The sequence below is a fragment of the Protobothrops mucrosquamatus genome, unplaced genomic scaffold, assembly GCF_001527695.2.
Source record: "Protobothrops mucrosquamatus isolate PMUCROS unplaced genomic scaffold, P.Mucros_1.0 scaffold1007, whole genome shotgun sequence".
In the NCBI taxonomy this organism is placed as follows: domain Eukaryota; kingdom Metazoa; phylum Chordata; class Lepidosauria; order Squamata; family Viperidae; genus Protobothrops; species Protobothrops mucrosquamatus.
Genome location: NW_015387243.1, coordinates 224,556 through 249,457, shown reverse-complemented (window position 1 = coordinate 249,457; position 24,902 = coordinate 224,556). Strand labels below are relative to the sequence as shown.

The following is a 24,902-nucleotide window of genomic DNA, read 5'->3' as shown; positions in this document are numbered from 1 at the left end:
GGGGGGGGGGGGGGGGGGGGAAGCGCCACAGCCAGGAGAAACTGAAGTATAAAAAGCCCACAGAGGAATGTAGAGATGGCAAAAGTCTAAGGACCCACCCTAGCTTCTTGGGCGGTAAAAGTGACGGGGGAGAAAGATACAGTATTTCGAGACTGGCAAGACAGTTTTCAATCTTGAGAGGTAATCCAGACAGGAAACAGGCCCAAATGAACTGATTCTACTTTTACTGTTAGGTTACGTTAACAAAATCTTGCGAGTCTGGAAGTACATCTCTCCCCTGTCACCTTTACAGCCTAAGAAACTAAGCAGGTCCTTTCTGAGACTTTTGCCATCCCCACATTCCAGGCCAAGCTGCCTTTTATACAGCCATCCTGCTGCCTGTGGCACTTTCTTATCTCTCAAGGCCATACCATGACACAACGAGAGGACTTAAACTAAGTCCAATTCATCTCCCGAAACTGCTAACATTATTTTTACATTTTTTTTTTAAATCCTGCCTTTAGTATTTTTATAAATAACTCAGGGCAGTGGATATACTAACAATTCTTCCTCCTCCGATTTTCCCCGCAAGAACGATGACGACCCTGTGAGGCGAGTTGGACTGGGAGAGAATGATAGGCCCAAAGTCATTCAACTGGGTTTCGTGCCTAAGGTGGGACTAGAACTCAGTCTCCTGGCTTCTACCCTGGTGCTTAACCACTAGACCAGGGGTAGGCAACCTTTTATGGCTCGTGGACTTCAACTCCCAGAATTCCTGAGCCAGCCATGCTGAGGGGAAAGGGAGAGGTTTCAAAGCTGAGCCATGCTGGCTCAGGAATTCTGGGAGTTGAAGTCCACGAGTCATAAAAGAGCCAAGGTTGCCTACCCCTGCGCTTGACCAAACTGGGGCACGCAACCTACTATTTTGAAACATCTTCAACTATAGCTCCCACAGTCTCCAAGCAATGACTGTGCTAGCTGCGGATTATGGCACTAAGTCTAAAATGTGTGTCCCCTCTTGCATTACAGGCCAATAGCATAAAACCCGTATCAGCTCAAAATGGAACCTCACGGGTCAAAGGCTGTGACTGGGTTCTGGAAATGAGAGGATAACTTGCTTGTGAGCTATCTGAAAGTTGGAATCCTGAATTAAATATAGGCCCTTGGTGTGATCCACCTGAGTAATTCTTAAGCTCCGACATCAGGTGGCCTAACTGCAGGCAGTGTCATTGAAAAGGGATTGGTGTACTAAACTCAGCCGGTTGATTAACTTGCACTCAAGTCGTGCTCCCCCCTCCCCTCCAATGTAGGACTTCTAGAAATAGCTCTAGACCAAGTGGTATGGCCCCATTTGTGCGGGTTTCTGAATGCAAAAATCAATTAAAATGAACTGGGCCAGGACACCAGGGTTTCTATTTTCCAGCAGAAAGGAAACGTGCACAATAACCATATTCTCAGTCCTTCTTGCTTACTTCTGTGGTGGCAGCTGCAAACGCAAGCTCTTACCTCAGCTGCTTAGCGGCAGAAAACTCCTCGGAGGCTATGTGCTTCAGAAAATCGAAGCAGAAAAAGAAAATCTAGAGGGAAAAAAAAGGGGGATAAAAGAGAGGAGAGGTCAACTGCCGTATACAGGTAGTTCTCGACTTGTGACAATATGGGCTCGACAATTGAGCCCAAAATTTCTACCGCTAAGTGAGGTAGTTGTTAAGTCAGTTCTGTCCCATTTTACGGCTTTTCTTGCCACAGTTGTTAAGTGAACCGTTGCAGTTGTTAGATTAGTAACACGGTTGTTAAGTGAATCTGACTTCCCCTTTGACTTTGCCTGTCAGAAGGTCACAAAATGACTCTAGGACACTGCAATTGTCACAAATACAGTGGCCACGGGTCTAAATTTTGATCATGTGACCACGGGGATGCTGCCACAGTGATAAGGGTGAAAAACGATTGTAAGTCACTTTTTTCAGTGCCTTTCTAATTTTGAACGGGCACTAAATGAACTATTGTAAGTCGAGGACTACCTGCAATTTAAACAAGGGCTTCCTTCATTTTTGGCAGAGCACTGATCCTGGGGGTCTGGCAGCCACTCCCACCAAGTGTCTCGCTATTCATCCCTTCCAAGACCTTAAGTCTCCCACTGCCCTGCCCTCGGTACTGCATGCAAGATGGAACTGACTATTTAAGAAGATGGCAGACTGCCGTTTGACGGACATGTGGAAATTGCTCTTTCCAGCTCTCCAACTTTATGAGTTCCCAGATAATTGGCTAAAAGTTATGAGGATCAGGCGAGGTGTGTAAGAAAACCCATGACTCAAACAATCCCCAAATCCCTATGGCTAAAGATTAGCTCAGGCTATCAACTGGATTCCTTGGAAGCCATGTTGATAGTGGATGGCCAAGTTCTGACCTATAAAAAAATATAGATTTATAGAAATATAATTCTTCCAGGATTTTGCAATTTCTCCAAGTTGGAGCAAGCTTAAGCCACTTTTCCTCAACTTGGTGCCCTCCTAAATTAAACTATGAATTCTGGGGGCACCCTAGCTGGTAATTTTACCAGGGCTGTATTCCAAATATATCTGGAGGCCACGAGGTCAGAGAAGGCTGCTTTAGTACATTCACTTGCTCAGTCTTGTGTATCTCAGTATAATCACAGCAAAGAGGGAGGGGGGGAGGGAAGTGTTAAGTGTCTCATAAAAAAAACAGCATGACTGTGGCAGAAGGCAAAATTAGAGAGGGCACAGATGGACAAGCCAAGTCTACTGTGACACTTGTGCCAGAGGCAGTTTGTTTTTCTCTCTCCCCTAATCCCCACTTGCAAGACTGGAACAGAAGGGACCACAAGCCTGGCGGTGGCATGAAATCACACAGACACTCTGCGTGTGCCCTGCTTAGTAAGCTGAGATACAATCACATGCAAGGGGAAGGGCAGGGTAGATGGGCTAATAATCGGGTTTATCGTGTCCATCAGCAATATAACATGAAATATTGCTTGCTGGAGACCATAACGTAACTCTGGGTGCATCAAAGCCCAGAGTTAGAAGTGGTCCTTTAGACCGCCAAGACCAACTGTTTGCTCAGTTCAGGAATCCAAAGCAAGACATTTTTAACACATGGCTGTCTAAGTTCTCCCTGAAAGGGAAGAGAACTGTTGCTCCTAAGATCCACTTGGAAACTTCCTAAAGATATCTGGTTGGCCACAATGGTGGGTTTTTGGTAAGATCTAATGAGGTTCTTAGATTCAGCTTTCTCAGTCCAGAATCTAGATATTGTTTACTCCCGTTAACTTCAGGTGCAGATTCAGATTCAGAATAACAGAATTGGAAGGGACCTTTGTTGTTGTTGTTAGTTGCGAAGTCGTGTCTGACCCATCGCGACCCCATGGACAACGTTGTCCAGGCCTTTCTGTCCTCTATCATCTTCTCGAGTCCATTTAAGCTCACGCCTACTGCTTCAGTGACTCCATCCAGCCACCTCATTCTCTATTGTCCTCAATCTTTCCCAGCATTAGGCTCTTCTCCAGTGAATCCTTCCTTCTCATTAGGTGGCCAAAGTACCTGAGTTTCAATTTCAGGATCTGGCCTTCTAAAGAGCAGTCAGGGTTGATCTCCTCTAGGACTGACCGGTTTGATTGTTTTGTAGTCCAGGGGACTCGCAGGAGTCTTCTCCAGCCCCATAGTTCAAAGGCCTCAATTCTTTGGTGCTCAGCCTTTCTTATGGTCCAACTTTCACAGCCATACATTGCAAATGGGAATGGAAGGGACCTTGGAGGTCTCCAAATCCAACCGTCTGCTCAAGCAGGAGACCCTATACCATTTCAGACCAATTACTGTCCAATCTCTTAAAAACTTTCAATGTTGGAGCACCCATACCTTTTGAAGGAAAGCTGTTCCACTGATTAATTGTTCTCACTGTCAGGAAATTTCTCTTTAGTTCTAAGGCTGGATCTCTCCTTGGTAAGTTTCCATCTGTTATTTCTTGTCCAGCCTTCAGGTGCTTTCGGAGAACAGGCTAATCCCCTCTTCTTTGTGTCAGCTCCTTAGATATTGGAACATGCTATCGTGTCACCCCTAGTCTTTCTTTTCATTAGACTAGACCAGTGGTTCTCAACCTGTGGGTCGGGACCCCATTTGGGGTCGATCGACCATTTCACGGGGGTCGCCAAGCAAGGCTGTCCGCCATTTTTTCCCCCTTTTCCGGCGGGTGCCTTACCTCCCTTGGGCTGGGCCAGCTGGTGGTCGGCCTGCTCCGTCTCTGCCGCTTGCCAGCTACGCCTNGGCGCAGGGGGCGGAACCACGCATGCGCGGCGCTCCCGGGCAGGGAAAGTCCTCGACTTACGACCGGTTGGGTAGTCCTCGACTTACGACCGGTTTAGTCCTCGACTTACGACCGGTTTAGTCCTCGACTTACGACCGGTTTAGTCCTCGACTTACGACCGGTTGGGGGTCGCGGCATTAAAAAGGTTGAGAACCACTGGACTAGACAGACTCAGTTCCAGTTCAGATCAAACATATATTTGAGCTTCTCCCTATTCTGCTGATTGGGAAATGCTAAAAAAAAAAAAAAGGCATCTTTAGTGTGACATGGACACTATTGTTACCTGGCACTATTTCTAAACACACTTACTTCCTCTCCTTTGCTGAGCCGATCCACTAACATGTGCCTGTAGGAGGAAGAAGAGAGTTTGGTGTTGACTACGCATGTTTCAAACTGTCGTGAAGATAGGCCCCACCGCACGTATGCAGACTAACCAGGATGTCTAGAATTCAGGTAGAATTCAACCCCAAGGACTGTGAGTCAAGCTCCCACCCCAAAGGACTGCAGGACAAATGCAGAAAAACCCTGGGGACAGAGATTTTGAAAAAGGATTAATCAAGAGGAATGGAGATAGCAAGTTAAAACAGGGGAGGCCTCCAGTTTAAACCAACTAAAAATGCTACGTAAATCAGGCTTCTCAATGCCTGTGCTATTCCCACCGCCATTTACCGCCTGGCCCAGCATGCCTACCCAAAGAAGAACCAATCATAAGCCACTGTCAGGTAAAGAATCTCTGCAGGTTCCAGGGATGTGTGGATCAGCCCATCCTAAGGAAAGAAAGACTGAGAATACAGTAAACATTATAACGATTCCCTGCTCTGCACTTCCCTATGTATACATCAAAACACCAAAATGTCTGAGGATCTTTGTGTACCAGGAAGGTTTCTTAAACAAACCAATAAAGCCCATTCAAGAAGCCATCTCTTATAGTCCCTCTAGCGCTGTGCCTTCTTCAAGAAACTGCACGGCAGCAAACAGTCAACCCTGGGACTTCCTGAGCTTAATGTTTTATTTCAAAAAGAAACTTGAAGTTTTTTTATAGATCCAAAATGGTATCATTAAGCACTTTCCCTCAGTCCTCAGGATGGCCTCTTGACTCACCATTTCAGTCTTCTTTGGTTGGTTTTTTTTTTTAACGCAACACGCAAAAGTTAAATTATGCAAATGGAAAAAGATTCGTGCAAATTTCGTTTATGTGAGCCCAACTGGTTCATGGGTACTGCGGAATGTAAATAAAATAGCAGCTTCTGTTCAGACTTGCAGTGTTTCTCAACCTTGGCAACTTTATGATGTGTGGACTTCAACTCCCAGAATTCTCCAGCTAGCGTTGCTAGCTGGAGAATTTGGGGAGTTGAAGTCCACACATCGTAAAGTTGCCAAGGTTGAGAAACACTGGTTCAGAGAAATGAGATGGGCAGGGATAGAACTTGAGCTCTGGGGTCCCCAAATTAGCCCCAAGTTACCGTAAGCCCCTGCCTTTTATGTAACAATCCTGCGTTTTCTTACAGCAGAGTCAGGCCTTTTTTAAAGGGCTCGCCACAAAACCGCAGGGGCCTTGAACTCGCCAACCATATTAGAAGGTAAATAAACCTCCACTTTCACCACCACCCACCGTCCCGCCAAACCTTGGCTACACCATTCATGCTGGCTACAGGATACGGGAATGCGCTTATCGGTACTCACAGCCCACAGGGAGAGACGCAGGAGAGAGATGAAAAGCGGCGTCCTGTCCCATCCGGATATACAATGAACCAGGAGCCCGCCATCATCTGTGCCAAAGCCGGCAGGAAAGGAAAAGCAACAGCGGAGGGAAAAAGCTGAGTTACTTGTATGGCATTCTGGATGAAAAGCCTCCCACTGTCCCCGGGGCCTCCAGCGGTCTCCGGGGGATAACATGGCATATGCTAGGCCAGCTGCGCAAGGCAGAGCCTTCTCTGCATCCTGCCAGACAGAGGAGGCAAGAGCTGCAGCAGGCTGGAGGACAACAGATAAGGGGAATATTAGAAATCGTCCAGGAGGAAGGCTAGCCGCAGTATCAATCGGGTAAAAGTGTGCAAAGAGTGCTTGCGCTTTTTATTTAAGCCGGACACGTCAAACACAAGGCCCGGGGGCCGGATGCGGCCCGTGAAGTGGTTTCATGTGGCCCGCGAAGCCATCCTGGAAACAGTGAGGGAACGGCCCCCTCTGCCTTGGCCCTGGCCTAGGCCGGTCGGAAGCCAATGTACAATTTTGTGGTGGCCATCTATGCTGAAACACATTCAGTCTTAGCTCCATAAGCCCCCCCCCCACGCATGGCCTGAGAGGAAGAGTGAGGCTCCTCCAGTGGACCATGCCTTGGCACTTGCCCCGGTCCCACCCCCTTCTGCCAGAGACCCTCAGATCTGTCCCAGTCCTGCCCAGGCCCCCACAGGCACCCTTGACGCGAACGATGTAGAGCTGGCCACGCCCACCCAGTAGGCCACACCCACTCCATCCACACCCACCCAGTAGGCCGCACCCATCCTGGCCACACCCACCCGGCCCCCTGAGGGCAACCGTAATGCTGATGCGGCCCTCAATGAAATTGAGTTTGACACCCCTGATTTAAGCAGAACATCTGGTGTCTTCTTCCCATCTGGAAGTGAATATGGAATAGCCAAAGGCCTGCAGTGGATCACATGCAAAACCACTGCTGCATATCCTTCACCTTAGGTTCAGCTGTTAACACCTCCTATAGTTTTTCGGAATTCCTTTCTGCCCTTCTCTTCAAAACCCAAATCTACCAGATTCTCCCAAAGAATTAAACTTTTCTGCATTTTCAGTAAGCCACGGGAAGCATTTTAAGATGCTGTTTTAAAGATTTTAAGATACTATGCCCAAATGCCATATTCTTTCTTTCTTTCCTTCCTGTTTTTTGTTTTTTGTGTTTGGGGGGGGGGGATGAGCTTATCAATCAATCAATACTTGAGCCCGAAAGACTGACTGAATCAATCACTGAACAAAGCGGTCCATGCAGCGGGGTCTCCAACCTTGGCAACTTTTTAAGATTTGTGTGGACTTTGACTCCCAGAATTCCTCAGCCAGACAAATATCTCTTATTTTTACACACAGATACTTCTTGACTTACAACCATTCATTTAGCCACACTTGAAGTTCTAAGGGTGCTGAAAAAAAATTACTCACAACCGATCTTCACCCTCATGACCACTGTAATGTCATGTAATCAAAATTCAGGCATTTGACAACTGGCATATATTTACGGAGGTTGCAGCATCCCGAAGCCACAGGGTCTCCATTTGCAACCTTCCCACCCACCTTCCAACAAGCAAAGTCAATGAGAGAAGCTGGATTCCCTTAACGACCACATTGATTCAACTTAACGACCGTGGCAAAAAGGGATCATAAAATCAGGCATAACTCATTTAACGACCACATTTGCTTGGCAACACGAACTGTGGTCCCTATTGCGGGTTTAACTCAAGGACTTCCTATATGCCAAATGTTAATTCTTTTTTTAAAAATAGAATAGATCAGTGATGGCGAACCTTTTAGAGACCGAGTGCCCAAACTGCAACCCAAAACCCACTTATGCATCGTCAGGTGCCGGGTGGCCGTGGCCCATTGGGTGGGTGTGGCTGCGGTGGTAACGGCAGACTGGGTGGGACTAAAAAGTTCAATCAATTCCAACTTTTCAAGATCTTTTTTTCCCCCCGCGAGAAGTTGAAATTGACTGATTGATTGAACTTTTTTTTTTTGCACACGGCGGCAGAGGCCTAAAGCGAAAAGGTTTTATAAAACCCAGCTGAAGGCCTAGGACTGGGGCGACGACGCGCGTGCCCACAGAGAGGGCTCTGAGTGCCGCCTCTGGCACCCGTGCCATAGGTTCACCACCACTGGAATAGATACTGCCCTGATCTGTGTAGCATAGATAGTAAGTAAAGGATCTCTCTGGCACTTATTTTGGGGACAGAGATCTCAAACGGCAGCAAAAACAAAGTCAGAGTTTTCCTGGAGGTTCAGTTAACCCTGCAGAATCCTGTAGAAAAGTGATGAAGATAACAGAGTCTTTTAGAATGACAAAAACAAAGAGAGCGGGCCATGTACCAATATACAGCTCAAATCATGTGGCAGAGAAACCCTCTGATAAATTAAATCTGTTAGTTTCACAGTTGGTTTCCCAATTTTTGTCTAATTATATCTCCTTGCTTATTTTTTTTAATGATCACTAAAAATTACAAGTCACTTACAAAAATCCCCCAAATCACGAATTCACCAGAAGGGAAAAAAAACAAACCTTACCATCACTATTGATAATGGAGATCAGAAGCTTCAGATAGTTCTGTGTCTGCTGTACAAGATCCCAGTTCTGGGTGGGCAGGGGAGAATGGGAGAAGAAGAGAGAAAGAAAATAGAAAACATGAAACAATAGGAATCTATTGGGAGATACATTCTAACTCTATTCGAGAATTGGTCTCAAAAACATTTAGTCTAGAGCAGGGGTAGGCGACCTTGGGTCTTTTATGACTCGTGGACTTCAACTCCCAGAATTCCTGAGCCAGCATGGCTCAGCTTGGAAACCTCTCCCTTTTCCCTCAGTATGGCTGGCTCAGGAATTCTGGGAGTTGAAGTCCACGAGTCATAAAAGAGCCGAGGTTGCCTACCCCTGGTCTAAATCCATCACCCGCTAACCTAATTGTTGTTGTTTTTTGTACATCTTGGCTTTGATAGCAATATCTCAACTTCCACAAAACCACTTTCACAAATTCTATCTTTTCCTTTTGAGGGGTACTAGTATTTCGTGATATTTAATATTTTCACTTGGCAGGCGTTTCCTATCTTAAGTGCAAGACTTATTTTTCTCAACAACATCCCTGAGAATTAGATGGGTCTGAGAGAGAGTGACTAGCCCAAAGTTTCCAAGGCAGGATTTCTGCTCCAACCCCTTCACCACAAAACCACACTGGCTTCCTTGCTCCTGTGCTTCTAGATTTTAAGGGCATCCTTTCTCTTTGTAAGTATCCAGAACAGATTTTGCCAAAAAACCCTACATCCATAATCAATAAGGACTGCGCACTCATTAGGTCCTAATGCAAATTATGGGAGAAAGGCTGCTTCCTGATAAAGTATATCAGGATCCATGTGGGTTTAATTATCCACAGGTGTTGAAGTTCAAAAGGCATCAGTTCTGCTTTTTGAAAAAAACCCTCAAACAATATTCCTTAGCGTAAAGAAAACCCAATTTTACTGAAGTCTGAGAAACTGAAATAGATTTGGGAAGGATCTACTGGCCATAAATGATCTTCCTAGTTTCTCCTATTCCCTTTTTCATCAATCCCACTCTCTATAGGAGTTTCCGGCCTACTCTTCTCCTTATTCAAGACCATCTAGGCCAGGGCTTTTCAACCTTTTCACCCATTGTACCACTTTTAGGATATGGCAACATCCGAGTACCACCAGTTGCCTAGCAAGGTGTCAAAAACTTGATGACCAAAAAAAAAAAAAAAAAGAAAGAAAAAAAGTGATGAAGTACAGATAGTCTTCAACTTACAACAGTTCGCTTAATGACTGTTTGAAGTTACATGGCCCCAAGCCACAGCCGAGCAAGACACCTGCCTGCCCACCCGGCGGTGCTCTTCCTCCTGTCCGAGGTTTTCATTGTTGTGAGCATTTCTGTTGAGGATTGGCAGCAGGAGTGGAGTGGGGGGTGTTTGGTTTTTATTCCCCCCCGTCTGCTGGGTGGTTGCAGCAGGTTTTGGTCACTTCACATGACCCTGGGACACTGTGACCGTCATAAATATGAATCGGTTGCCAAGCATCTGAATGTAAATCACAAGACCCTGGAGAGGCTGCAACATTCCAGCTGATCGGCACTTCTTCTGGGCTCAGCAGAACCGCCAGGATCAGTGCCGAGCTGCAGCTGGAGCCTGGCGCTGATCCTGGAGCTTCCACTGAGCCCTGAGAGCCCCGAAGAAACGCCGATCAGCTGGAAAGCGGCACTGATCCTGGTGCTTCCGCTGAGCCCTGACAGCCCTGCAGCTCCAGCCATCTCTCGCTCAGGCTTGTGCGGTGCTGCCACCGGTTCAGCTCATTCCCCTCCCCCGCTACCACTTTTCTAGGATAGTCGCGTATGTACCCCACAGGTGGTACCCGTACCACTGGTTGAAAAGCCCTGATCTAGGCTCCTAGCTTGAATATGTCTGTCATGTTTGCAGCTTAAACACATGTCACTTGTGCACGGTGCTTCTCCTATCACTCACTTCCCAATATAGCCAGCTGGGTGACTTTGAGCCAGTCCCTCTCTTGCAGCCTCACAGGGTTGTTGTTGTCCTGGGGAAAACAGGAGGAAGGTGTGTTGGATATGTTCAATGCCGTGAGTCATTTGTAAAAATAATAAAGGCGGAGAAATAAACAAACAAACAAACAAATAGCAGAGGTGAATGTGTTGCAGAGCCATCAGAAGAGGATGCTGTGTGTCCTGTCTTATAGGGAACTACAGCTAGCGGGACACAAGAGATGGGCTTTTTCTGCTGTGGCGCACACCCTGTGGAACATCATTCTCTCTGAGGTAAGATTGGCCCTGTCCTTGACATCCTTCCAGAAGTACAGTGGTACCTTGGCACTCAACTGCTTTGAAACTCATCGAATGTGGTACTCAACGCATTCTGACACAAAACATTTGTCCCGGTACCCATCATTTGTTTGGTACTCAACGCACAAGCTAGAACTTGTCGATGTCGGGTGCCTTGTGACTCACTACATTAATCCTTATGGGGAAAAAAATTGCTTGGTAACTCATCGTTTTTTGTACTCACTGTGCCTCTCAGAACCACTGTGCCTCAAAACATGGTTGTGTCAACAGACTTGGGGATTTCAAGGATCCCTACACTCTCTTTTAGTAGCACTTAACAATAGAGTGTTTTTATTATAGAATATTTTAATGTCTGTTTCTTTATGGCTATTTTTTATTGTACGCCACCCAGAGTCGTATTTGTGAGATGGACAGTTATATAGATCAGGGCTTTTCAACCAGTGGTATGGGTACCACCTGTGGTACATTGGCACCTGGCATGTGGTACACGAGCATCCTAGAAAAGTGGTAGCGGGGGAGGGGAATGAGAGCGCCGCCGGGCAGGCAGGCAGGTGTCTTGCTCAGCTGTGCCTTGGGGGGCACTTTTTTCAGTGCCAATGTAACTTTGAACAGTCACTAAGTGAACTGTTGTAAGTCGAGGACTACCTGTACTTTATCACTTTTTTCCTTTTGGGGGGGGTCATCAAGTTTTTGACACCTTGCTAGGCGACTGGTGGTACTCGGATATTGCCCTATCCTAAAAGTGGTACAATGGGTGAAAAGGGTTGAAAAGCCCTGATATAGATACAAGAAATAAATAAACCTAATTCCTAAAATTGCTTCTGAGATAACGGGGGATAGGCGGAAATATAATAGACACTTGCTGTATTAACAGCTGTCAAAATACCCAGGAAATTCTTTTATATCTCAGCAGGACCCCAATTCAAACCTCTTCAACTCCAGTTTCATTCTGCGCCGTAGCACTTTATTCTAAATAGAATATCTGAACTGAAATTTACCGGGTCCGGGTTATTTTGGGTGGGGAGGATGGTTGTAGAAGCACAGAATCTTCAAAAAATGAAGGGGGGAAAAAATGGAGAAGAGGAGAAGGGAGCAGAGTTTCCGTATCTGACTCATTACTCAATTGTTCAGGAGAATTAGGTCCCAGAGAATTACAGAGAGCAATAGAAAAATCACTCCACGGCTCAATAACAAAGCACTTTCTGAAAGATTGATTAGAGTCTGTGAATATCCTGCTGGGTCCTGACCCACTTCAGCAAAACCCCCAAAATGGGGAAAGCTGCACAGCAAAAATAGGACACATATGCCCGGTAAAAGATGAGTTTTTCCTCTTTGCACCAGGAACAACCTATTTTACATGTACTGCAACGAAAGGGATATTACACAATGGCTTTCTTTTAGAGCAGTGTTTCTCAACCTTGGCGGTTTGAAAATGGGTGGACTTCAACTCCCAGAATCCCCTAGCCAGCTAGGCTGGCTGGGGGGATTCTGGGAGTTGAAGTCCGCACATCTTCAAACCGCCAAGGTTGAGAAACACTGTTTTAGAGTGACCCCAAGCCCTCACCCTTTCCCTGCTACTACCCACTCACAATTCTAGCACCACAAAGTTGGAGATAGCCAGAAGATAGATCTTCTGGTCTACAGGCAACATATTTTTTTATCTTTTGTTAATTTCACGCACGACCTCACCCCATTGTTTCACGTATTACCCCACAGAAGTAGATCAAGAACTGCAGGAGCCAGGAAATGAACACGGGACGTGCTTTCGATAAAAGAGAATAAAGCATCAGGAAAGGGTCATTGTACAAGGTTAGTCCTTGACTTACCACCACTCATTCAGTGGCTGTTCAAAGTTACAACGGCACTGGAAAAGGCGACTTAGGACTGGTTCTTGCACTTACAATTGCCACATGATCAAAATTCAGGTGCTTGGTAAGTGTCTTTATGACAGTTGCAGCATCCCAGGTCATGTGATCACCATTTGTGACCAAAAAGCAAATGGGGCACGGGTCCTCAACCGTGGCAACTTTAAGACTTGTGGACTTCAACTCCCAGCTGGCTGAGGAATTCTGGGAGTTGAAGTCCGCAAGTCTTAAAGTTGCCAAGGTTGGGGACCCCTGCAATGGGGGAAGCCGGATTCACTTAATAGCCTTGTGACTAATTTAACAACTGCAGTGATTCCCTTAACAACTGTGGCAAGAAAGGCTGTAAAATGGGGCAAAACTCACTTAGCTACATAAAATCCGGGCTCAACTGTGATCGTAAGTCAAGGACTACCTGTATCTTTCCAATGCCATTAATCATAGTGACCAAGACTGCTGGGAATTGTAGTTCAGCAACACTGGATGGTTTCCAGTATCCTGTCCCAGAACTGACGGCAAAAGCCACTCTGTTCGGACTAGAGAGAACATTTATTCCGACATAATCCCTGGTCCTAAAAATAACTTGACTACTTATTTTCATGTTGCACCAATGCTCTTTTTCAGGGCCAGCTTCAATTTTTTGTTGAGGGTCTTTGTACCCTGCTGTTCTTCCTCCACAATCGTGGCAGTTAGTAGTACACTGGCCAGCATTAGGCAAAGCTTCTACTATTATGATTAGCTATTTAAAATTCACCAAATTGCCCTCAAAGGACACTACAGGGGCTGGCAACTGCTCACCACCGACTAGAATCCTAGCAGTTTTATTTTGTTTTTAAGGGCAAGATCAGTGTTGGGATGCAGACATCTCTCCGAGAACGCTCTGGACTAAACCCAAGTTTGCTTCTGGCCTTTAATTTCCCATCAATCCTATCCTGTCTTCGCTTCCAAAACTCAAGTGAAATATCTGTACATCTAAGTAAAGAATATTCCATCCCAATTTAGCCCGAGTCACAGCTATTTGCTGGTTTTCAGAACAAATATATCACAAGGCAGCTTAACTCTCTCCACCCCCACTCCTGTTCTTACAACTGTGTTAGCACCACCTGGCTGCTGAGGAATTGAAAGAAGATGACTGACATGCTGCCATAATATTCTCACTGGCAAGGAGGAATTAAAAAAAAAAGCAACCCCAGCGGTAAGCTACGCTTAGCAGAATAGAGATGAAACTGCAGGGCATCAGCATAATGTTAAAAGGCTGTTGCTTCGTCATCTCAGCATTCTCAGTACTACGAGAGGGAACATCCTACAGATGTTGGGCGTTACAGCTTAAATAAGTGTTAAAATACAGGTAGTCCTCGACTTACAGCAGTTCATTTAGTGACCGTTCAAAGTTACAACGGCCGTGAAAAAGGGACTTATGACTGTTTTCCCACACTTACGACCGTTGCAGCGTCCCCATGGTCACGTGATCAAAATTCAGATGCTTGGCAAACAGCCTCATATTTATGACGGTCACGGTGTGTCCCGGGGTCATTTGCGACCTTCTGGCAAGCAAAGTCAAGGGGGAAGCCAGATTCACCTTACTAACTTAACAAACGCAATGGCTCACTTAACAACTGGGACAAGAAAAGTCGTAAAATGGGGCAAACTCAGTTAAGCAGCTTAAATTGGGGCTCAATTGTGATCGTGACTCGAGGACTACCTGTACTTATTTAACATTATTTTTGATCAGAAAACACAACTGACTATAAATGTGGTTGCCAAAGGCACTGATTTTAAATTCCAGATCTTCCTCCTTTCCTTTCCAAGACTGGGCAGGTGATTTTGAGAAACTGTTATCAGCAAAGAACATCCATCCATCCATCCATCCTTCCATCCATTCATTCAATTTACCAATTGAAGGGAATAGTTGTAGCTCAGTGTTGAACTGTGGGGTCCTTAGTGTTCTCTAGGCTCGGTTGTTAAGCTTGCAGATGTTTCATTACCCAACTAGGTAACCTCATCAGTGCTAGAAGGGAGTAGAGTTTGCGCTCTGTGAGCAAGAAAACAACCAAGCTCAGAGATCGCCAAGGACCCGGCAATTAATTAATTTTTATGTCAAATTTATATAGCTGCTCATCTCACAAAAAGTGACTCTGGGCAGTGTACAAGCCCTCAATAGTAAATGCATAAAAACTGCCATTATTACGAGAGAACAGGTGTTAACGGCAATAATGGAGCCACCTCAAGATCTCAACAGTTGCCTGGGACCCTCAGGCCTACTGGCCTAGCCAGATTCTGAGAGACTTCTGGAAAATCAACAGAGAGCAAAGTAACCTCACTCCTCATTCTCCCGTAAAGCAGGTGCCAGGGCAGAGAAGACCCGTCCTCTTGGGGCCTGCCAAATGTAGTTCCTTAACAGGGCATGCCTATTCTATTGGAACTGATGGGACAGGCAGATATTGAGGGAGAGGTGGTCCCTTCAATAGCCTGGCTCCATGCCACGGAGGGCTCTCAAGGTCAAAATCAGCACCTTGAACCGGATCTGGAAGCAGACTGGCAACCAATGGAGCTCACGGAGTAGAGGTATAACACGTGCTGTTCTTGTGGGGGGGCACACATTCTGCACCAGGTGAAGCTTCTGGATACTCATCAAGGGCAGCCCCATGTAGAGCTCTTGCTCTCTTTAAGCAATATTAAGTCAACAGATCCTGGTTGGAAATGGGTAAAATAACTTCTAGAAAAGCACATGAACCTAACCACTGCCTCCTTAACAACAGGATGTGAAGACCCACCCGTTTTGCCCAGCACAAGATTGCTGCTCCACCCAAAAGGCATCTCTAAGTGCTAAAAATCTAGCAAGTCACCACTTCCCCCTCTGACTTTCCTGCACTGACACTGTAGTAGATTCCTGTTGTAATTTTCAGAACGTGAGAAAGATACATAGATATGGGATTATTATTATTATTATTATTTATTGAATTTATATACCGCCCTATCTCCCTTACGGGACTCAGGGCGGTGAACAGGCGATAATAAAAACCACGATAAATATACACAAGTTTCTGTTCTAAAATCAAATTAAATAACAGGCCTGCTCTAAAAGTACCCCATACAAAACTCCCACTAAAACATAATCAAACTACGCCAGACCGGCCGCATGGAATAGATGGGCCTTCAGGGCTCGGCGAAAAAGGCGCAGGTCCGCAACTGTACGTAGGTCGGGGGGTAGGTCATTCCAGAGGGCAGGAGCTGCCACAGAGAAGGCTCTTCCCCTGGGGGTCGCCAGCCGGCATTGTCTGGCCGACGGCACTCTAAGGAGGCCCTCTCTGTGGGAGCGGACTGGTCGAAGAGAGGTGTTTGGTAGGAGGCGGTCTTGGTGTACAAATAAATGCAGCATCTGCTGCCACAGCACAACTGCAACTGTCTCTAGGGTTGGACCCAACAGGCGCTGATGACCATTTACTTTTTGACAAATTATATAAGTTTTAAGGGAAGGCTTTCCCTGTTAAGATTGGTTTTTCTTTTCATCGCTACAGACTTCCCACAAGGTCTGGAAGTAACTATAAACACGACTATCTCACTTTTCAAGCCAAGCTAGCAATTTGACACGGTGACAATAGGAAGGACCAGGATAAAAATAAAGCTTGCATCGCTTGGAGAGCTCTAGCTGTCAAGCTTTATGTGTTTAGGGAGATGGCAGAGAAGGATGGTTAAAAACATCTCATCTTAGGACGGAGGCGTGCAAATGAGAAGTTCCATCAAAGATGAGAGGGAATTAGAGAGACTGAAAAGTATTGTTATTTTAGTTGAAATGCCACAGAAAGAAAGTGAGATTAGCAGAATTCTGAGAGGAATCCCAATTCCACAGATGGCTGGGGGGGGGGGGGAAATCATACGAATTTGCAAGGATAGATTCTTCTGTTTAAACCATGATTTACCATCATTACAGCATCAATACTGAGCAAGTCTTCCTGAAAATGGTCCAGGAAACTCAAAGTATGACCTGGTCCAAAGTTTTGTTTCCAGGGAGAAGATAAAGGGTGGGGAACCGCTCTCCTTCCAGATATGGATTAACAATACATCTCTGCATACCTCACTATATAGGTAGTCCTCGACCTACAGCTGAACACTTAACAACTGTTCAGATTTACAACAGCCTGTAAAGAACCCCTGGCCATTGTAAATGGCTACCCCTCAGTCACATGACCGCACTTCGGGTGCTTGGCAACCAGTCACTTTTATGACCAATCATGGCATTCTGTGGTCACATGACTGTGATTCACAATTTTTTTTTTACTAGTTTCTGGCCAAAAAGACCCACTTGAATGGATTCATACTTATGACTGTTGGATTCACTTAACAAGATCCAGTATTGACTTAATAATTACCACAGAACTGGCCATAAAATAACTTCCAGTCGTGTGGCGCCTTGACTTATGACCATAAAGACATACGACCTGATCATGGTCATAAAGTCAAGGACTACCTGTATTTACTAATCCCTTTAGGACAGGGGTCTTCAAACTTGGCCCTTTTATGACTTGTGGACTTCAATTCCCAGAATTCCTCAGCCAACGTGCCTGGCTGAGGAATTCTGGGAGTTGAAGTCCACAAGTCATAAAAGGGCCAAGTTTGAAGACCCCTGCTTTAGGATCTGCAATTAAGCAACTCATGGAATTGTTACATTCTTCATCTCTCAGTCAGACAGGCAATCCTTCCCACCCATCCCAAACTAGGTATGCCTTTTTTTTTTCTTCTTAAGTGTATTTCTTATTTTACAGGCAGTGTTTTCATCTCAATCCAGACAGAAACCAAAACAAACTGTAAATCTACAAGCCTGTTTAATTTTGCTGTGGTTATATTTTCTAGTTATTTTGTACCACGGATAGACTTGTCCATTAGTTTGATGTATTTGAATGATCAATATTTTTTGTAAAGAAAACTTCGCAAGCTACTTGTGGATATATTTCTAGAAACACAAGATGCACAAGATTAATAAATTGGCACCCTCATTTATGAAAAGCATATCTGTACATTTGATGTACGGTATATCACTGAGTAACAGGTATAGGAGATATTATGAAGAGGATAATTTACTTCATGACACTGCTTTATATATCCATCAGTTTATATAGCCACCCATCTGGCATTTGCAATTCTGGGTGGAAAACACCTGATTAAAACTAACATAACAAGATAACAAGGACAATAAATAAAATAATGGCAGGAGCTCAAACCACAAAGCCCAAACATGTCGATAAAAAAAAATACAACGATGGCCTCATGCTATCTACACGCCTCACATCTGGGGAAACATAGAGGTTATTCAAGGATTCATGAAATGCCAGCAGAGTTGGGGCGAAAAATATCTCGGGGGGGGGCGGGAGAGATATGTTGTTCCAAAGGACAAGTGTCACAAAACAGAAGATCCACTTCCTAGGTTCCAGCAGATCACACTGGTTCATAGATGGGACCTGAAAAGTGTCCGCCGGGCTGGATCTAACAGGTCAGGCTGAAACAATGAGTCAAGGACGGTCTTGAAAATAACACAGGCCCAGGTAATTAAGGGCTTTATCGGTGATAATCAGCACTCCGAGTTACACCTGGAAGGCTGCTGGCAGCCAATGCAGCTCATGGAGCAGTGATGTAGCACGGGCATATCACAGTTTGCCCGGTAACAACCCAAGCCACCACATTCTGGACCAACTGGAGCTTCCACATAGTCTTCAAAGGCAGCTCCAGGTAGCCCACATTGCAGCAACCCATGTGGAAGGTGACCAAAGCAGGAGGGATCTAGGAAAGGGTACAACTGGCATGTAAGGTGAATCTATGCAAATGCCCTCCTGGCCATAACTGCCACCTGTTTCTCATACAGGAGTTATAAGATCAGGAGGATGCTCCAATTGCGGACCAGTCTTGTTTGGAGCAGCGACAGAAGGAAAATCTTTAGATGTAAACATTCAGCTGACCACTGCTGAGCCAGTTGCTGGGATCCACCAAGGACCTTAAGGTGGGCTCACTTGGAAATTTAACAAATCACTCTTTTTCGCCCGATCTACTGTTGGCATAGTAAATAACTGAAAAGAATGTGGAAATTCTACATTCAGACTAAGCTTCCCAACTAAGAAGCTCCTGGAGAACCCCCCAAATAAATTGTTCTCGGATTCAGAGAGAACAAGAAAGGTGTTAACAAAATAAATGGGTATGGCTTTAAAAAAACTGTCTGGAAAATTAGCAAGCAAAGGATAAAGGACGAACTCACACATTTTATTTATTAAACTTATATGCCACCCATGTTGCTATCTAGAGCAACACAGAATGTGGACTAATCCAGCATTAATCCAGACAGTTCCTTCCGATACTTTCGCACCCAAAGAATCCTGGATCAAATGACTGCAAGGCAGAAGTCACCGCAAACCCCAACCCAAGGAAACAGCCCTACAGTTTGTTACTGCAAGAAAGGGAATTTCATAAAGACGTCCTTTTCTCCTTCTTACCTGATATTCACTCCAATCGATGTTCAAAGGCTTGGTAAGAGAGATTGGGATACTTAAGGGAGCATCTACATAATCCTGCAAATAAACGGGAATATTCATTCTCTCAATAACCAGATGGTGTGACAAAGCTAGGTTTAGAAAATATTAGAAACAGGAGAGTATAATTTGCTTTTGTATTACTCCTGTAATACAAAATTATATACCAGTCAGGGAAATCCAACTCTTTCAGTCAAGATCTATGCATATTTTGTGGCAAAGGTATTGCCACAAAACCTCCTCCCAAGTCCACTGGAATCTTAGTTCTGCCTTAGATAGATAGATAACCTTTATTGTCATTTTTTTTACTGTGGGCACAACGGCACACATTAAAAAAAAATTTAGTTACTGGCTCTCCAACTGCACACATACATAACACACATTTAAACATACTATATACAACATATGCATAGACCAGTGGTGACGAACCTATGGCACGCGTGCCAGAGGCGGCACTCGGGAGCCCTCTCTGTGGGCACACACACACCGTCGCCCCAGCCCCGCCTTCTCCCATGGCCCCCTCCTCACCAGCAACTCCCCTGGAGGAGAGTCACCCCTGGGCGCGGCCCACGCGAAGCAGCACAGCCAAGGACACGGTAGCTGGGCAGCGGGGACAAGACTCCGCCCTTGTGCCCCATTGCACACAGATGATGCTGCGGGGCACGGACGGAGGGCGTGGCCACCATGGTGCTGCTGGGCTGCCTGGGTGATCTGTGGCGGGCCAGTGGGTGGTCCAGCGGGCAGAGCGGAGCGGGGACAGGGGTGTGGGGGGGAGTCTCTAAAAGGTTCGCCATCACTGGTATAAACCTAAACCCTTACATATAAGTAACATATAAATATAGCATAGCAGAATGATAATTGTCTTGCCATGTTCCTCAGTGGCTAAGTTATCTTCCATTCTCTCCAGGGATTCTTCTTGGCACTGATTGTTCTGGTCACCTAAATAAAGGATGGCCATCCAACAATATCTTGCGTGTCTGTGGTTTTGACAGAAATAATGCTTTCCCTGTGCTATGTTCCTTACTTGCAAGCAATGATATTGCCCACCTTTCTCCTTCATAGGCAAAAAGGAGAAATCCTATTGGTGGTTATATGGTTTTCAAAAGAATTTCTCAATGGGAAAGTGCCTGTTAGTGATGATGATGATGATGGAGGAGGAGGAGAAAGAAGAAGCAGGAAAAGGCTGAAAGTCTCTAGTTTTCTGCTGGCAGCAAATACAGGAGTGGGGTGAGCAGCAACCTGATAAGACACTGCTTACAACAAAGGAGGCTAAACGGAGTTGCATTTTGTATGTTTTGGAGAGGCTAAAGATTGTATGGAAGGGGTGATGATGCAAGATTGGTGGTGCCGCATCAGAGATGTCAGGGTTATTTCATGCTTGGGAGGGATGAGGTTTAAACACCTCAAGTCTGTTCTAAAGATTCCATTCAGTTCTTATTATATATTTCAAAATCGTGGAGAATGGATGTCACTTTCAGCAGTTGTATCAACAACAGCCGACATCTCTGAAGAGATCTCCAGAAAGCTACATGTGGCCCATAAGTGCAGCTGAAAGCCTTCTAGAGGCCTCTTGGGTTCACGCAAGGCTAACCTTACTACATTAGACAGAGCAACTGGGTCAATTCAGGTGACAAATGCAGTTTTCCTATCCACCTAAGCTAGCATCTACACGTTGCTGGCCCGGCCCTGGTTGGTTGTTTTCTTCCAACAAGGCAGGATGTTGATGACAAGTTGAGACCAGCCTCTCCAAAGTGTTCTTACAGAGAGTCCTAGTTTAGATACAACCCATTCAAACAGCATTCGAGTGAGTCGGTTTGGCTGCCTGGTCCATACCTGCTTCCAGTTAAATACCAGTCCTTCTGCTGTGTAATCCCGTTCTTTGTACTCCTTGAAAAATTCGCACCCTGTGCAAGAAGAAAAAAGGGGATGGAGAGAAAGAAAAAACGGAAGGAACGTGAAAACTCCTTGCAAGCAGAGGTGAAGCAGCTCCTCCTAAGGAATCCCAGAATAAACAGTGTTAGAGCCGCAGCTCGACTCTCATTAGGAATTAGAGCAGAGCTTTTCAAACTTGGCAACTTTTAAGACGTCTGGACTGCAACTCCCAGAATTCCTCCGCCAGCATGCAGACTGTGGAATTCTGGGAGTTGGAATCCACATAACTTAAAGCTGCCAAGTTTGAAAGACACTGCGCTAGAACAACCATCGGCCCGACCTGAACGATAGCACCTCTTTGCAGCAAGACAGGCCAGCAAGCCATGATGAACAATTCTCAGCCGGAATCAAACATAGTTGGTAAGCAAGAGCCTGAGTTAGCCAAAAGCTTCAGGAGCTTATTTTGCCTCCATAGCTTATTTCAGAGATCAACTTGCCATTCTGCAGCTATTAATGTCTCCTGAAGTTGGTACTCTGGAATTCTGATGCAGAGCTGATTGCCCAGAGAGAGACATTCTGGGGAAATCCTCAACAAACATGGTGTTTGCTTAAGGACTGTCGTAAAATCAGGTCTGGTCACATGGGTGCCTCAACTTATGACCATCATGACTTACAATGGAAATTCTAGACCAGCGATGGCGAACTTTTTAGAGACCGAGTGCCCAAACTGCAACCCAAAACCCACTTATGCATCGTCGGGTGCCAGGTGGGTGTGGCCCATTGGGTGGGCATGGCTGCGGTGGTAACGGCAGACTGGGTGGGATTAAAAAGTTCAATCACTCATTTCCAACTTTGCAAGATCTTTTTTTTCCCCGCGAGAAGTTGAAATTGACTGATTGATTGAACCTTATTTTTTTTGTACACGGCGGCAGAGGCCTAAAGCGAAAAGGTTTTATAAAACCCAGCTGAAGGCCTAGGACTGGGGCAACGGCGCATGTGCCCACAGAGAGGGCTCTGAGTGCCGCCTCTGGCACCCGTGCCATAGGTTCGCCACCCCTGTTCTAGACCCTGTTATGAACGTTAAGTCAAGGACTACCTGTAATGCTTCTGAACAGAGAGGCATAAGCACGGGGGGGGGGGGGTCTTGGCTTTCTCCCACAATGCCAAGCAAGTTTTATGTTACATTATAACATAAAGTAGAGCTATAAAGTCAGATATGACAATGGATAGGTAGATCTATGCAGAAACACTTTTGGATTATATAAAATGCAAATGTTTACAGAATTGTGCCATTCTGATTGTCCCTCATACATGCAAAGACCCAGGCAGTGCCTAAATTGATTCAAACGGGGGAAAAAATTGTCATTGCTTAAAAAAAAACAACCTCCAACCTAGTTACTTGGTAATTTCAAAACCATGCTCTGGAAGGGAACTTCATCCACGGCTTGATGTAACTTTAATTGGAATAGTCCCTCTGTGGGCTCTGGTCCATTAAAAGACAACGAGTGTTTATGTGCTCATTATTCCCACATGACACCTCCCAAGGAACATCTCATAATGCATAAGGACTTTCCAGGTCAATATTTCTTAGCCAGAATTTCCTGGCAATGCTTAGCTCCTTGGACTGTGATTCACTGCAGTGAGATAAGCTTTGGAAAGCGGAAACCCATGTTCGGCATAGCGCCAAGAAGCCAAGCTAAATCCTCCGGTTGTATATTATCCTTGCCCGCTGCACCAATTTTCAACCTCATTAATGGCTAATGAGATGTTGAACAGGCTTCCAAAAGCGATGGGGCAAAAAAGGCAAATCACACCCCACATCTTAAATAAATGTGTGCAGTGGGGTGCCCCAGGGCTCTGTTCTGGGTCCAGTGCTCTTCAACATCTTCATCAACGATTTGGACGAGGGGATAGATGGGGAACTCATCAGATTTGCGGACGACACCCAGCTGGCAGGAATAGCCAACACTCCAGAAGACAGGCTTAAGATACAGGAGGACCTGGACAGATTTGAACACTGGGCGCTATCCAACAAAATGAAATTCAGTGGTGAAAAAAGTAAAGAAGCCTGAGCAGGAGGTTGGACTAGATGACCTCCAAGGTCCCTTCCAACTTTATTACTATTATCATTATTATCATCATTATTATCATTATTATCATTATTATCATCATTATCATCATTATCATTATCATTATCATTATCATTATTATTATCGATCTGCACAATGATCACCTCATCTTTGATGGAGGAATCTTTAATTTGAGGGAGCTGCTTTCAGAAATAAACAAAAAGAGCTCTTCAACCAGGTGAAAAGTTGCAACTAGTGTTCCCGATGAACCGTGGGTAAGTTCCAGTTAAGATGTTAAATTAAGTTGCACGAAAGCTGGCTGGGTGACTTTGGGCCGGTCACTCTAATTTCAGTCCAGCTAACCTCACAGGGTTGTTGTGGGGAAGATAGGAGAAAGAAGAAAGAGTATGTTTGCTGCCTTGTGTTAAATAATAAAGGTGGGACTAAAAAAAAAAACTAAAAAAAAAAGAGACCCTGGAATATAGTTTTACACGAAGATTAAAAACTATACAGGTAGTCCTCGATTTACAACAGTTCACTTCGTGACTGTTTAAAGTTACAATGACACTGAAAAAATGTGACTTATGACCATTTTTCAGTTACGATCTTTGCAGCACCCCGATGATCATGTGATCAAAATTCAAATGCTTGGCAGCTGGTTCCCAAGATCATGTGATTGGAGAAGCAAAATCAGTGGGGGAAGCCAGGTGGTGGTAATAATAATAATAATAATAATAATAATAATAATAATAATAATAATAATAATAATAATAGTAAAGTTGGAAGGGACCTTGGAGGTCATCTAGTCCAACCCCCTGCTCAGGCAGGAAACCCTATACCATTTCAGACAAATGGCTGTCCAGTCTCTTCTTAAAAACTTCCTGTGTTGGAGCATTCACCGCTTCTGGAGGCAGGCTGTTCCACTGGTTAATTGTTCTAACAGTCAGGAAGTTTCTCCTTAGTTCTAGGTTGCTTCTCTCCTTGATTAGTTTCCACCCGTTGTTTCTTGTCCTGCCTTCAGGCGCTTTGGACAATGGCTTGACTCCCTCTTCTTTGTGGCAGCCCCTGAGATATTGGAATACTGCTATCATGTCCCCCCCTCGTCCTTCTCTTCGGTAAACTAGACATACCCAATTCCAGCAGCCGTTCCTTATATGCACCTAACAACCGGGTTACTAGCTTATCAACTGCAGTGGCTCACTTAACAACTGTGGCAAGAAAGGTCATAAAATGGGGCACAACTCACTTAACAAATGTCTCACTTAACAACTGAAGTTTGGGGTTCAATTCTGGTCATAAGTCAAAGACTACATGTAGCATCTTATAGTCTTTCACCTCGAGTCCCTGGAACATCTTCTATTCCCAATTTATCTAACACAGTGTTTCTCAACCTTGACAATTTTAAGGCATGTGGACTTCAACTCCCAGAATTCCACAGCCAGCATTGCTGGCTGTGGAATTCTGGGAGTTGAAGTCCACATGCCTTAAAATTGTCAAGGTTGAGAAACACTGATCTAACAGGTACCAAAGTCAATTATTTTGCTACAGCCCAAATTTATAATATATTGCTCCCACTTACCCGGGTAGGGGACGGAAAGGAGCGTGAAGTCAGCATAACGCTGTGCTTTATCCACTTTCTCAGAAGAAGTCACACTGAAAGAGACAAGGAAATGCACTCTGTGGGGGTGAAATCCTTTGGCAATATTTAGCAAAAGCAGCTTAA

At 45.1% G+C, this 24,902-nt stretch overlaps 1 protein-coding gene across 1 annotated transcript in view; it reads right to left on the bottom strand.

The window, feature by feature from the left end:
* MTMR14 (myotubularin related protein 14) overlaps positions 1-24,902 on the bottom strand; it is a 110,610-nt gene that overhangs the window by 63,420 nt on the left and 22,288 nt on the right. The window contains exons 7-14 of the mRNA XM_015819867.2: positions 24,759-24,832; positions 21,072-21,142; positions 19,203-19,277; positions 8,572-8,638; positions 5,977-6,062; positions 4,984-5,060; positions 4,603-4,639; positions 1,486-1,556 (exon numbers count right to left, since the gene is read on the bottom strand). Coding sequence (XP_015675353.1) covers positions 1,486-1,556; positions 4,603-4,639; positions 4,984-5,060; positions 5,977-6,062; positions 8,572-8,638; positions 19,203-19,277; positions 21,072-21,142; positions 24,759-24,832 — 558 coding nt within the window. The remainder of the gene's footprint in view (positions 1-1,485; positions 1,557-4,602; positions 4,640-4,983; positions 5,061-5,976; positions 6,063-8,571; positions 8,639-19,202; positions 19,278-21,071; positions 21,143-24,758; positions 24,833-24,902) is intronic.